This window comes from Dermacentor variabilis, chromosome 2, assembly GCF_050947875.1.
Source record: "Dermacentor variabilis isolate Ectoservices chromosome 2, ASM5094787v1, whole genome shotgun sequence".
NCBI classification, from domain to species: domain Eukaryota; kingdom Metazoa; phylum Arthropoda; class Arachnida; order Ixodida; family Ixodidae; genus Dermacentor; species Dermacentor variabilis.
This window is the reverse complement of record NC_134569.1, coordinates 75754087-75769631: the sequence shown is the minus strand read 5'-3', so window position 1 is coordinate 75769631 and position 15545 is coordinate 75754087. Positions and strand designations below refer to the sequence as shown.

The 15545-nt window shown below is 40.2% G+C and overlaps 1 protein-coding gene across 1 annotated transcript in view; it reads left to right on the top strand.

The window, feature by feature from the left end:
* Positions 1 to 15545, top strand: part of LOC142572112 (prostatic acid phosphatase-like) — a 46556-nt gene that overhangs the window by 28321 nt on the left and 2690 nt on the right. Inside the window, exons 7-9 of the mRNA XM_075680981.1 lie at positions 1454 to 1574; positions 7711 to 7793; positions 13370 to 13661. Of these exons, the coding sequence (XP_075537096.1) occupies positions 1454 to 1574; positions 7711 to 7793; positions 13370 to 13661 (496 nt within the window). The remainder of the gene's footprint in view (positions 1 to 1453; positions 1575 to 7710; positions 7794 to 13369; positions 13662 to 15545) is intronic.

Here is a 15545-nt window from a genome sequence, read left to right as displayed (position 1 = left end):
GTTTTTGCCGAATGTCCCCTCTTACTGAATTTCTTTCTCTATGGTTGGGCTGCTAAGAGGAAGAGGGAATGTGGAGAGATGGAGGGTATATGTAGAATGAGGCACTGGTTGATTGGTTTCTTCAGTGATAATTTCATCCCTGTAGTAGCAGGCGCATAACTGCGCTTGGTCACAGCAGAAGGGCATGTATGGTACTATGTGTGTGTTACACCGGCTTTCCGAGTTGGCACATTGTGCAACACTGTGACAGACCGCTCCAAATGGATGTGGTTCATTGGTCAGGGAACATTGATGCAGCACATGAAGCTGGTTTAGCCAAAAGGTTAGAAGCTCGATGATGAGAGCTGGCCAAGGTGCCAGTCATCACTCGGAATTATCACATCGATGTTACTGCTGCCTCAGCTAACTGCTCGCTCGCCCTAGTAATGTACTCTGAAGAATGAACCACTCCAGGTACATAAGCTTACATACCTTGCACTTGTTCATCTGAATATATAATATATAATATAATTCCATCATTTAGGACCAGATCAGTCATACCTAACTCATAACATTGAATCCTTGCAGAGCTGTGCTGTGCGTATTATATTTTCTGATTACTCGCATCATTATAGCATCGCATCGCTGAGAAGTTGAACTCAGTTAGCAAGCTTATCAAATCATTGCAAAATTGCACGTCTTTCATTTTCTCACAATCTTTACCGTCATTCAATTCTTCAAGATGATTTCTTTGTCTCCTGCAGTCATTTTTCCACGCCACAATCACCAGTGCCCTCATTTTGCAAGTTCATTTACACCACGCAGTATAGTTTATTGAATAATCTGCCATCGCACATCGCTCCTAAATCTAACATAAGCAAGTTCCAGGAGCTGCTGCACACTGAGCATCTGGACTGACATTTATTTTTATTTTTCTCCCTTTTTTTTTCCTCCATTCGTATTCACCAAAATTAATTTTAATCCTTTTTAGTGATAATTTACTGTTTCTGCCTATTCTTCTGGTTATTCCATTGTGTGATCCTTGATAATATATATGCTCTGTACTAACTTATAATGTATTGTAACTTGAATTCAGTGCACATGTATCTTTTTTTTATTTTGTGTTATGCTTGTAGTACACTTTTCTTTGTGAACATGTTTTTCTTTATTTTCTATTAATGATTAATCTGCACTGATTACAGTAGTGTTACGATTTTTATTAGTGTATGTGTACTAATTGTTGTAATACTGATGTATTGTATTAGCCCCAACCTTATATAATGTCTTCTGAGAGTCCTTATTGGTACTTTTGAAATTTAAAAAAAAGTATTTATTCGTTACACGCCGAAATTGGCGAGAAGTTGCAGATTTGCTTCACTGTATATCCAGTAATTTGTTATATCAATGCTTGTTTTATCGAGCTCTGACTGTATTTCTGTACCTTCTAAATGTGTGCTGTTTTGTTATTCCTCAGAGATACCACAACTATACTGTGCCCAAGTGGGCTAAAGAATTGTGGGATGATTTGAAGTACCAAAGTGACCAATGTTTTGTCTTCCACACCAAGACTCCCCTTCTCAAGCGACTGCGTGCAGGTAAGAGGCTTGTTTTTGTGCAGTCTTGCTGGCACAGGTACATACCATGTAACGTCAATAAAGCAGTCTTGCAGTACCATTAATGTTTCATTACTTTCCATTTCCATTACACTATCGCAATGTCAAAAAAAAAAGTGGGACTAGTGTCATGAATGTCTTCTCATCTTTGCCTAATGAAATGCTTGAAGATGCTCGTTAAGGCTGCAAATTTTACATTTTTAATCATGAAAGGAAGCCCCAAAATAAAATTTTATGCCTCAACTAAAAAAAATATTAGGCATAAGTACAATACAAGCTAAACAAGCAAAAGAATTCCTGGGGTACATTTGGTACCATTTATGGTGTTGAAGCATGTGGCAGGTTTTATATATTTATGAGGTGATCTTATTTCTGTAAATGCTTTGTTTCTTCGTTTTAATGAGAGATGCCATTTTAGAGGGCCGCGAAGGAATTTTTGACTGCTTAATGTTCTTTGCATCCAATATGTATTCAATGTACACCCAATGAAAGGATACCCCAAAATAAAATTTTCAGCCTTGACTAAAAAAATAATATTAGCCATGAGCACAATATTGTCTTAATGGCATTCTTCTTGATTCGGTCACATCATATAAATATCTAGGCATACATATATCACGAAACTTAACATGGTATGCCCATACTGAATACGTGACTAATAACGCTAATCGTATGTTAGGGTATTTACGTCGCAACTTCTCTGCTGCTCCCATCTTCTTTAAAACTCCTACTTTATAAATCACTAACACGACCTAAACTTGAATATGCGTCATCTATATGGGACCCTGGGCATGAAAATCTTGTATCTTCTCTTGAACTTATACAAAATAACTCTGTTTGCTTCATCTTTTCAAATGACAACCGCACCGCAAGTATCACAGCCATGAAAACTAACCTTTCTCTCCCACCTTTAAAATCTCACCGGAAAATCAGTCGCCCCACTCTATTCCACAAGGTACATCATCGTGTCACGCTACACGACTATTTTATCTCACCACTAGAATACATCTCCCATTGCATTGATCATCGGCACAAGGTTGGCATGAAAAAATGCAAAACTAAAGCTTTTTTTCAGTCCTACCTTCCCCAGAAATCTGTCGAATGGGACCGCTTCCCTCCCGATATTGCAGCCATTGAAGATAATGAACGATTTCGCGATGCACTAACAACCTTTGTTTATTTTGGAGAATGTTGAAATTATGTTCTAACAAAATTCACTGTATTGTATTGTCTTTGTAACCTATATTACCCACTGCCCTCTGTAATGCCTTTGGTCCTGAGGGTATAATAAATAAATAAATAAATAAATGCTTCGCACACAATGTTTTTTTTAGTGTGAAATGCTTTTAGTGCCCGTTGCTGGCAATTTTCAAGCGACCTTAAGCCAAATACCAGAGCCGTTATCCAATTACTCAAATGAGAACATCCGGGCATCAGTATGGTTTTACTCGAAATAGATTAACGGAACATGCACTAGTTGTTCAAAAAGAACATATACTAAATAACTGTGAATCCCAACTACCCTTATTATTAACACTTTTTGTACGCAAACAAACAGGGACGAAGAATAGGGGCAACACAAGGACGAGCGCTTCGTCCTTGTGTTGCCCCTATTCTTCGTCCCTGTTTGTTTGCGCACAAAAAGTGTTAAGATGAATCTGTTCCAACTAGGCCGACTTGCAGTTATACCCTTATTAGACATATTTATAGACTTTAGCGAGGCGTTTGACATGCTCAACCACAATAATCTTTTCGCAAAACTAGAACACTATGGTGTACAGGGACGCCCTTAATGTATTTGAATCATACTTAAACTCTCAATTCCAGTATGTAGTAATTGGGAACTATTCGTCTGAATTCCTGTAAATGAAAAATGGTGTCCCGCAAGGCAGTTTATTGGGACCTCTGTTTAATATTTATGTCAACATTGTTAATATCACTAACAAGGCATAATTCATTATGTATGCAGATTATACATCCCTGTTTTTTTCGTCCAATAACATTCTGAAGCTAACTGACACTGCCAATCGGGTTCTTTCATTATGGCAAAATGGTCCTTGTACAATTCACTAAAAATTAATCAAGGTAGAACAAAGGCAATGACTTTTCACCCGAAGAACAAGTACATATCAAATCCACCGCCTCTAGTCTTAAGTGGTAGTAATATTAATTATGTTGGTGCTGTTTTTACAACTACTATGGCAGGGGACGCTCATATAAATAAAGCTTGCATTACTCTTGCCAGATTTATTGGAGTTTTTTCACCCGACAGGTACAGTTTACTCGTCAAGAGTAAGCTAAGTTTATACTACGCTTTCTTTTGCCTATACCTAAATTACTGCTTTCTAGTCTGGGGTAACACCACTGTTTTGAATATTCAAAAATTATTTGTTCTTCAGAAAAAAATTGCTCCGGATAATTGACAATACCTCATATGATGCCCCAACGCTTCCCTTACGCCTAAAATATAAAATTGTCGGTGTAAATAAATTGTTTGAATGCAGGGTCTCCTGTTTTTATAAAAAAATATAGCAAAAAGTTATCCCTTCCTTAATCTCATAGTAAAACACGCCCCACATATTACGCCTTATGAAACTAGAAAACAACGTACTCATACTTTACCTCGATGTAGAACTAACTACGATTTCACTGTGTTGACGTGCATATTGTATAAATGCTTAAACACTGAATTCTATGATAATTTAGGCTATATATCATTTTCTGATATTCGTGACTCATTCGTGACTTCGTTCTTGTTGACCTTATATTCCAGAGCATTTGACTTTTCTTTTATTATTATAATTTTGCACTGTTTCACATTAATTCAAATATTTTTTTGTACTGTGTATTCCATACGCCAGTATTCATTACATGTTATAATTGCATTTGAAGTTTCATGTATCATTGTATACAGATCTACGTAACTCTTGTACTCACAATGTCCGAGAGACTTCACATTGATTACGCATATTGTACTTTAATATTGCTCCACTTTTTCTTTTCTTTTTCTCCTGTCGCAAGTATCAATGTTGTTAAATGGGTTCGAGAGCTTCGTCAAGTAGCCGCATAGGCTGCTTTTTCTCCCTTACCCCGCAGTTTGTACTGCACACTGTAGCGCTAACTGAAATAAAGCTTTGATTGATTGATTGATTGATTGATTGATTGATTGATTGATTGATTGATTGATTGATTGATTGATTGATTGATTGATTGATTGATTGATTGATTGATTGATCGAAGTTGCAAGAACAAAATGAGATCATCCAGGCAACCAGTCAAGACTGCATTACATATGCTATTACTTCCCAAACAAGTTACAAAAAATATTGCTTCCGAGTTCTTCCAAACGTTTGTTCATAGCGACATTCAAAAGGCAGATACAGGGCACTATGCACTTGATTGTCACATTTTGGTGTTGAGACAGAGTTGCCTGTGCTCTTTTCAACTCCAGCATTCTGTGAGGTCCGCAGCATGTCTGTCACGCTGGCAGCATCGGTAGCGTTTGGCAGCGTCCAAGCCAGTAGCGCCTGACTCACCGCGGAGGGCTGTTTGACCGAAACAAGACTTACAATGAGGTTCTGTCTGTGACAGGAAACTATTGCGTCCATATGGACCAGTGCACAGTATGGCATGGTGCAGTGTGGTGTTGTGGGGTGTATCGTTGTGAACGTGCACTACACCCATTTTAAAATTGTGGCAAGTATCATCTCCAACCAACCTGCTTTGCCGGTAGCCATTTCATGCTTACATCTACTCTTGATTACGGGAGAGCCATCATTGTTTTCTATCAGAATGTGATTTTTACCAGGAATTGAACGCATAACCTCATGATAGCAGCAGAACATCACAGATCTTGAACCACCATGCCATCTGGAAACTTCTTTTTTTTTTTGTGTAACGGCATTTTTGCACTTAAAAGAAAGAAAAGGCTTACATTGGTATATGTGCAGCAATAACATCATCTGCCACCCTAAAAAAAGCTTGAAACACTTTTCTAAATCATCATAGAATGTTCTCACTATTAAAGTATGTTGGCTCATGAATCTCCTGCCTAAAAAATTTTTGAGTCCTTCAAGTTTAAGCGGAGTTAGAGATAGTTATTGCACTAGTGCATTGCTTTCTCGGTCCTGTCATTTCCACTAGCATGCTGAAAGCTACACAAGAGGGACGAGCAAGGGAGGCATGGCCCTGCCTAAATGTTGGACATATTTTTTTTTAATGACTCTGCTTCTGGTTAAGGTGCGCACATCGCTTTCTCAATGCGAGAGGGGCACTCAGCTGCCTTGTGTCACCATGCCCCTGGAACTATGTCACAGACAAAGATCAGTCAGGATAAGTGGCTGGCGGTAAGCAGGCTCATCGCAGCGCCCCAGGGCAGCCACAGTATCTGCACTATGCAGTAAACCAGTGGAATCTCTTGAGGCCATGTGCAGCAGACACTGCTATGCGTGACTGTCGTCTGTACACTGGAATATTTGGTCTTTTTGAGATTGCAGACATATACACTTTTCATTTTTTTCCACTCAAAATTAGCCATGATAGTATTACTGATAATGTTCGCATGATCCCATAATCCGCGATCATGGTTGGCTGCTTGCGACGTAGCTGCTGCCGATGTTGCGAAAGACAGAGCAAGAGATTTTTCAACGTTTTTGAAACGAGATTGCAAATTCCTAGCTGAATTAAAGAGAAGGAATTCCTGGCTGCTTGCAGTGCAATAATATTTGGCTTGCATGTTCACAGGAACCTCTGCAACGAGGAGCTGTGTTCTTTTACTATGTCCAAAAAGTGTTTCAGGGCCCTTTTAAGTTGTAATATCTATATATGCAAAGGCATTTCACAGCTAGGTCTGCCACTAACTTCCTGTCAATAGCTGCAATGGAACTTGTATTATTGTTGGTGCATAGATGGATAACTAGAGAATGTTTAGTCTATTGAAGGTTGACTCTAAGGCAAATAAAATTTTCTTTTTTTTCCCTGCTGCTCAGCTAAACACCACACATGTATTTGTATTTGCTTTTCTTTTCCCCACATCAATTGTGTGATCACTGACCCTCTGTCTTCTTTCTTCTTTACATCTTATCTCATGGTGGTCACTCACTTTGATGCAAAAGCATTAAAGAAAGTCTAATTATGCCATCAGCACCCTGTTAAAATCAGTAACGAAAGTCCAGTCATTGCTAGCGCACATTCATACCGTTGGCATTTTCAGGACACTGTCATATCAATTACACCCAAAGGTGTCCCAAAAGTTAATTTCAGGCACCCAGCTTCTGCAGTCACCATCAGTAATTCTGAAGTAAAATATCCGTGCAACTTTCCTAGCAGTATACTGTGGTGGACAAATTAAATAAGAACAAGTTGATACTATCTCAAGTGTGTTCTTGTGTTTGCCGCTTCACCACCTTTTCATGCAAACAGGTCATCATGTACACTTAGTCCTTGCCCCATACCATCTTTGGTGACCATTACTTGTCCCTGGGCTAGTTAAACTAGTTCATATTTATTACATTGTGATAGGATGCAATATAAAGTGAAGACTAGGGCAGGAAGAGAGTGCCAACCAGGACTCTCTTTCCTGACCTGGTATTCACTTTAATTTGAATCCCATTACACCATAATTTGGCAAGGTATGCACAGTGGGGCAAAATTACACTCGGGTTGTTGCTCGCAGGAGCTAGCGAATTTTATACTTATGCCAGTTTGCATTTCATTTGCCATGATAAGCATAGTCATGAGCAATATGATAGGGGACACGAAATGTGTTTTAAAGCAATGATTACTAACAAAGTGTGGATTCACAACCCATGCTTTGCGAATAATCATTGCGTAAACAACAAGAAAGTCGCTTTCTCATTGGACATATTGTCTCGTTTAACACCTTAATCAAGGGCATGTATTTATAGCGACTATGGCTTTTTGAAGGCTGTTCGGGTACCATTCCCTCTCGTATCACTCAAGGGTGTACATATGCTACTCCATTTATCACATTACAGGCTGAGTGATTATGAAAACTATTGGGCATGTTTTTATCTGTGAACACAGTTTGCTGAATTGGCACTTTTTTTGAAGGGTGCCCCATCTTTGCTATTGTTTTGGTGTTTGTATTTACTAACAGGGCTGTTAGCAGCCAACATGTCGGGAAACCTGGAGGCAGCAGCACGTAACAAGTCAGAATACAAGGTCTTCATGTATTCCACAGTAAGTGCTAACTCATGACTATGGTGTAAGAAGTTTAGGTTGATTGCATACATCTAATTCATTCATCAGGTATAGTTGTATTAGGTGCTGTACTGATCCTAACTCATTTCAGTTAATTGTGTTGTACAAACAACTTTTAGTTTCATGTTCTGACCACACTGTTTTGCTGTATGCTTGAGATTGTTAAAGGGACCTGGAAACGATTTTGACGATATTGTACAAAACGTACTGAGTCGTTAGAGTAGGTCCTTCTGATCATTAATTGACGCATCTAAGTGCTCCACGTAAAGCATGTAATTTATTACAAGGTTTTAAAAATGTACATCGCTGCCGATCGCTGCACACTGCTCGGCAGAATTTTCAGCCGGCCCTACCCACATGACGTAAATCACCCAATTGACGTCAGTAGGGTGAGCTATCCTATTGGCTGCCCAGGGCGCATCATCGATCATTTTTCCACCTTTGTGGTGAACAATTGATGTTCATAATAGTTGGAATGTTAGTTAATTTGTTTCTATAAAAAGAAGTAACAGAAAGAGAATTCACAAGAACAATTTCTCACTACACTTTAGCACTTCCGGCACACAGCAAGCATTGTCTGCTTGTGTTACAACGTGCTCCGTCTTGACGAGAACCCCATGGTCAATGTAGGTCTGTCTTTTCGTGAGCACCATGAATCGCCTTTCTTGCATTGCGGGCTGCAAGCGTAGCGACTGGCAATATGTCAAGATGTGACATCACATCCCTCTGCAAGGCAGCAAACGGGCGGAGTGGCTGCAGCACACGTGACTGTCGCTATCCAATTGGCGCCAGAATTTGTGCATTTGCAGCTGTCTCTTTACATCGGAGGATTACTACCACAATAGCGTTTCGCGAGTCTAGTATTCGGGTAAACGCAAGCGAGGGGACAGGACCTGGCCACTTGACTTTACCGTTTCACGGGATGAGTAGAAGCGCAAACGTGAATGATCTGCTCGGTGCAGCCACCTGGTGGCACAGAGCTCAACCAAACACAGTAGCAGTAACGAGGTGTATTATTCTTTGCTGCTGGTGTAAATTTTTCGCAGGAGCATAATCATTAACATGCTGTTTTTGTAAATGTTTAAAAAGTTTTACACTTGGTTAGAGCAATATTAGCTCTTTGTTTGGCTGGTTAAGCTCTGGGCGAACAGGTGGATGGACCTTGCAGACCGATCAGGTCGCCCACATACGTTTACGCTAAAGTTGTTTCATCAGCTTGAGTTTATGCCTCCACCCATCCGTTGAAAGGCCCAGCCCGTCTCTGGTTACCGGAATACCAGACACGTTCGGCGCTTCGCCAGACTGCTCGCAACGCACGCTGCTTTGATAGCTCTCGCTTGGGGTCGACTGCCAAGCAGCTGGTGGAGATCTTGGAGAGGCTTCGCGCACGCGCTCCTAGAGAACCGGAAGTCGATGACACGAAGTGCCATCATGACACAGAGCCAGTGAAGGCATAGCTTAGCCCCAATCACTCGGCAAACAAGTTGAGGAGAAAATGCATGACTGTGGAGGAGGGTAACTTGTAATCGTCCATAGCTCCCTTAATATGAGACGTTTCACACGAATTGTGGTGCGAATGATTAACTTTAGCTATACCCTACGCGTCTACAAAATTAAAGGCCCTTTAAAGTGTAATGTATGGTTGCATTGTGGAGTTTGTGCATCCATTGTGTATAGAGGCATTGTGGTCTTTGGTTTTCCTTTTAAATTTTGCAAGCTGTCTACATTGCCTGCGAAGAAAAAAAAAGAGGCTGCTAGAAACTAGAAATGCCTCGTTTGCATGTTTTTGAATGAATGCAACATTTTCATTGTCACCTTGCCCTCTAATTCTAAATATTGTAACTAATTACAAACTTTGCCATTAGTTTCAATGAGACACAATGAGGTAAATAAATTTTTAATGTAAGAAATGTAGAGTAAAGCTAATGGCATCTTTAGGCGGTCATTTTTGACTGCTCTAAAGCTCTCCCAAAAGGCTGATCTTGTTTGGATGGACGAAAAGGGGGCCTCTGGCTGCATTTGGACTATCCGTTCTGTTAACCCAAACCCAGGTCAGAGCGCCGAAAGGTGCTGCCAGTATCGCCATCAAAGCAGCCGAGAAATGTGGTTTGTTTCCGGCCATGTGACCCCACCCTTTCCCATGGTTGCGCTCATTTTCGTGGTTGCACCCATTCTCGCAGATGTGCTCGCTCCATTCACGGTGACGACAATTATCATCCATGTACACCGTCATCATTGCCATGTTTCGCACCTAAACGAAGCTGGCGATGGTACTGGCTGTGTTACAGGAAGTTCCTCTCATCATTCACTTCCTTCCCTCTCGCTGCTTCGAAAAAAAGCCAGCTGTTTGATTGGCTTAAGATATCCCTTACTTGGACCCAGAGTGCCTCCAGAATCAGTCCGTTTGGATTTGGAGGATTATAGCGACCATCCAAAAATGACATAACTCAGTGGCCTGCTGCTTTGCAAAGAGGAAAGCAAATAGAGCAGAAATCAGGTGAAGATAAGAACGGGGAGTTGTTTACACTAGCTGGTCTCATACAGGGCCGGGGCTATGGCCTACACTCCCAAGGTAGCTCGTACAAAAATCTCACGAGCACAGTTGTTGCTTGCCGCATACTCACAATCTCTCTTTATTCTTCCGTAATCATCTGCTGTGAAACTGGGTAGCTCAAACGGAGCAAGTGTTTGGGCAAGTGTTTAGTGCCAGGATATGCAAAAAAAAAAAAAAACTCATCAGCCCTTTCACTCTGTGAAGAAGGACGAGCAGCGAAGCTGTGGTGTGTTTTACCTCAATTGACGCACCTATGTATATGTTATTATTATTATTATTATTATTATTATTATTATTATTATTATTATTATTATTATTATTAAAGTACACAGACAACGAATACATCGTTTGGCTGTGGAGTGATTTATTCTTATTCTTTTATGAAGTAGTGACATGTGCAAGTACTGCCGCAAAGCAGAGAAGAATTCCACAATATTTACAACTTCACTGTGAAACACGTAATTAAAAAAAGTAAATGAAACTTGGCATAATGATAGTTGTCTTAATGGCCAATTTCAGTATAATTTGTTCCAAGTTACCTACATTAGATTGAGAGCTACAGAGCATTCGCGAGAAACTGGAGCCAAACATTTTTCCATGTCGACATGACGCCTAGACAGACGGACATAACCACCGCCGGAGGGTAGCTATATACAGCTTCGCTGTACAAGTGAAATGGTTTTGGGATTTTCTCATGGGTCACTTAGATGAGATGCTTCTCACAATCTGTCCTATGCAGATATTATCTTAGTGAATGCCACATCTTTTCAACCTATGCAGTAAAGGGGCGGGACACTTGTTTCATCCTTAGGTGAAGTTGTAATTGTGAGTATGTATATCTAGTCTTAAGGAGACAACCTTACGCTGGTTACTATATAGTAACAAAACTTCTAGTAATGTACACTAAGTTACATTCATGTGAAGCCTGCTATAATTTTTAAATTGTGCAGACATTTAGTTGGTACAGCCTGCCTGCTTCTAAACCCACTAGGGATGTGGACAGCTTCCATAGCATCCAAGTTCATCAAGTGCTGCATGTGTCATGCTGAGAATGTGGGTTTTGTCCTTTCACCCATGTTTGCTTGTACCGTGACTTTACTGTGGCTCCAAACAGAAAACCTTTGCCTGATTACTATGAACACTAAAACTCTTTCATGTTTTTTAGGGTTCATTGGTGTTTGGCTGCCCTACTATATTTACCATAGAACCTTGCTTCATTCTTGTTTCAAATTTACTACTTTATACTGGCATGTGCTTTCTTCTTTGTTGCAGTACTGTTAGTGGCTTCATTCTCATCCGACTTTGTTCTTGTTTGAGAAGTACTAATATGCTTGCATCATTCTTTTGTGACAGTTGTTACTGACATTCCCTAGAAAGATTAGCCTTTCTTGTGGAATTGTATGCAATGCACATAATGAGTTCTTGAATTACTGCATCACCATGGTTAGAAGGAATAAAAGTCAATCATAAGCCATCTCGTTCCGTCTGGCAGCCAACAACCATGCTGTAAACATTGGTGATGCTGAATTGTACTATTTCTTTAGTGCGCACTAGTTCATTCAATAAAGAACTTTAACACTTTCTGGTGCAATGATTCATGTAGGAATCAGTGTTTTGCAGGAAATATTCGGCATCACAAACAAACAGTATTAAGATGAGACGTAGGCAATGAATATATTGACAAAATATTTACAAAGAAAGCTAGGGCAAGAGATGAATGTCTCATCTGGCCCATGTGCAAGTGATCTCATCGTCGTCTTCATCGCTCTGCGAAACCTCACGTTCATCCATGTATCAATCACTCTGTAAAAACATTATTTTCAGGAACATGAATGACAGCATTACAAATTGCACAAAAATTTGTCAAATTTGGGCCACAGATAAATGTGGCTGTGCCAGAAATTTAAGAAAGGTCTGGATGACACGTCTTGCATAGGTTAGGCCTCTGTGCTGTATCTTTAGAGCCTGCTGCCTGCCGTGGATGGCACAAAAGTTGTGTTCAAATAACTTGTGGCCATATTTCTCACCGTTATGATTATGGATGTGCAAATAGTTATTTTTGAGACCGAATCGAATGTGAATCGAATAGGACCAGAAGTGACTCAAATCGAATATTGAATAGTTTTTGAATAATGAACAGGCTTTATCACAATCAGTATAAAACGTCATTCACCTCCAAGTATATTTAAAGCTAGCAAGCTTCTGTCATTATATAGTACGTTATGAAGCATTCTTTATTAAAATCACAAGTGGAGCATTAGGAGCAAACACGCTGTTTCTTTAAATGCACAGGACTCTTCAGAGAGTGCGAATTATCTCTGTATAACCTGTAAAGTATGGCTACTTAAGTGACACAGCCTGCTCCACTACGCAAGTTCTCGTGTTTTATGTCTTTGCAATGACCGTGGGGATAAAAATTTACCGTACTTTTGCTCTAATTTTATGTTTAATTGGGCAGAGTTGACTCTTGAAATACTATTAGAAAAGTATTTGAGAAATGTTCACATTTACAAATAGTAAATATTCAGTTTGAAGACCGAATCGAATAGGACACTATTCGATTTATTTTAAAGTTCCGAATATTCGTTCACCTCTAATTGTGATTGTGAATTAACAAGTTTGAAGAACTACATGCTGCTTACAACAGATTGAGTTTTTGGCACTTCATGAGAAAAACCTTCGATTCATTGCCAAAAATTCCAAAGTGATCTTTTTCTTAATTTTCCCTGACATCATTCAAATGCGCATGTAACATAAAGTGCTTCTTCATGGATAAAATCTAGACAAGAAGGCTTACATATCTTCAGTTTGTGTGAACCTGTGTTCTCACGTCGACATGACAGTGTCCCCTATGAAAAAAATTGCATGCACCCATACCACATGTTTTTCTGGATAATGTTCTCCCCATTCTTCAATGAAGGCTATGCTGTGCTGTAGAAGTAATGCATGCAGTTGTTGTGCCAAATGCATTGTAACTAGGAATTTTCTTGTCTTTATGCAGCATGATACTGAAATATCGGCTATTCTGGATGCCCTGGGCGTATTTGATGGCCATGCCCCTCCTTACTGCTCCTCGCTTGTGCTTGAGCTATGGAAAAATGGACCGGGTAACTTCTCTGTGCGTGGGCTCACGCTCAATGCATTCGAGTTGGAGCCTCGGCCTTTGCACTTTCCTGGCTGTGATAACGAGTTTTGCACACTGGAAGAGTTTCTGGACCTGGCCAAAGTGTACATTCCAGATGACTGGCGGCGAGAGTGTGGTCTTCAACAATCGTTCTTCCTGTCTGATGGAGGTATGCTTTCCAGTGGGGTGATCGCAGTTTTTTTCGTTGTGTGATAAGGGGAAAATAGCTAGCTCTTACAGCGAAGCTTATAAGGTACTATAAGGGGGTTCCACAACGGTTTTCATGTGGCAGTGGTAATGTGTGGTGGCATGGTCGGTATCAAATGTGAGCCAGAGAACAGCCAGCAGTGCAACCTGCGTCAGAGTCATGAGGTGGCCATGTGACTGAGGCGTCGGCGAGAATGTGCAGCCGATGTTGATCATAAACCATCATTAAGAACAGCCAGCAACGCTGCCTATGTTGCAGCACTGAAACAGCCTTATGAGCAGGCCATCAGAATGTGTGGCCAGATGCCGGCTTAGATAGAGCTAGCCTATCTGAGCATGATTCCCCATTTTCGATAGCGGTTCAAGTGGGAACTTTGTCACTGAGCACTTCAAGTTGATCGAAGGGGAGCGATGGGAGTGCAGGAGGAAAGTTTTGGGGTTAGGCCACCCATCCTTGCCCCCCTATAAAACTGCTCATGTTACCCGCAGAGATAACCCACATGAGTACCATGGCCATGTCTCCACTCAGCGTGATTATCACTAGGTTAAGGCCAGCATGTTGAACCGAAACAGCTTTGTTTAAGTTATGTTTGCATAAAATTTTTGTTCTGGCTCAGCTACGGAGTCCCAAAAAATGACCTAAACATGTTCAGTCAATATGTTAGGCAAAAAAATAAAGCTCTAATAGGGTTGTTCTACACACGCGCACATAAACAAGCTAGAGCGTTAGCTCGGAGCCAAACCTGATTTCCCGGTTCAAATGCTTGTGAAAAGCCGAAACACTCTGGTTAAGCACCTACTGAAATAATATAAATTAAATTTAATAAGCATAGAAGAGAAATTTTAGTTCCAGTGACTGTTAGGAACATATTTTATATACAAGCCCTCTAATTTTTATCTTTAGTTGCTGAAAATCAACAGGATTGAATAAAACGTGCAGTGCAAAGTTAACATTTTTATAACTCCAAAAAGAAAAGAAAAAGTAATTCTGTAAACCACATCTACTTAAGCATATAAAGTCCATCAAGACAGGAAATGGTTACTTAACTCTGTTGACATGAGCGTTTAAAATGTATCCAGGGATTACTTCAGAGGTATGCATAATATGGGAATCGTCTGCTTTAGACACCCTAATAAATTCAGCTTACTTAATTCTAATATGTATCTGTTTCTCTCACAGAGTTGCAAACTTAATGCTTGAATTTTATGCAATTCTTTTGGACAACAATTTGGAGCCCTACCTCCTACAGCCAACTTAATTTGTTGATTTAAATGCAGCAAATTTCATTCAAGTGGCTGAGAGGTTCATCTGTAGGGAGCAGCAAGATGTACCAGGCTAAAGGGTGCACTTTCAAGTCATGAAAACCATAACTTCTTAGGGCACCTATGATGCACTAAGGCATCTAATGCCTCAATAGGACATCTAATGCCACGTAGATTGCAAAACAGCAAGGATCATTATTTGCTGGTTTTTATGGAAGCAAGGTGTGGCGTGTGGTGCTTCGGTTAGTTCGTACTACGTTTTTACTTTTTCCTCCTTAGTGCAATAAAATAGTGTGTATTGGGGCATGTCATCTGGCCATAATATATCTGGGCCAATAATATTTTTTTTTTCCATGCAATGTGAAACAGTAACATGTATAACATTTCCAAGGCACACTGAACTGGTGCACTCTGCTGATAAGTGCAAGCTCAGCTACTACACTACTAGAGACATCATGCCAGTATTGCCATTGCCTCAAATCATGTGCATTGCCCGCACCTTTGCTAGGTTGTCATTGGGCGTTCATGGGGAGTCCCACATTAAGCTATCAGTGTGCACAATGTGAGTACAGACATGGACTTG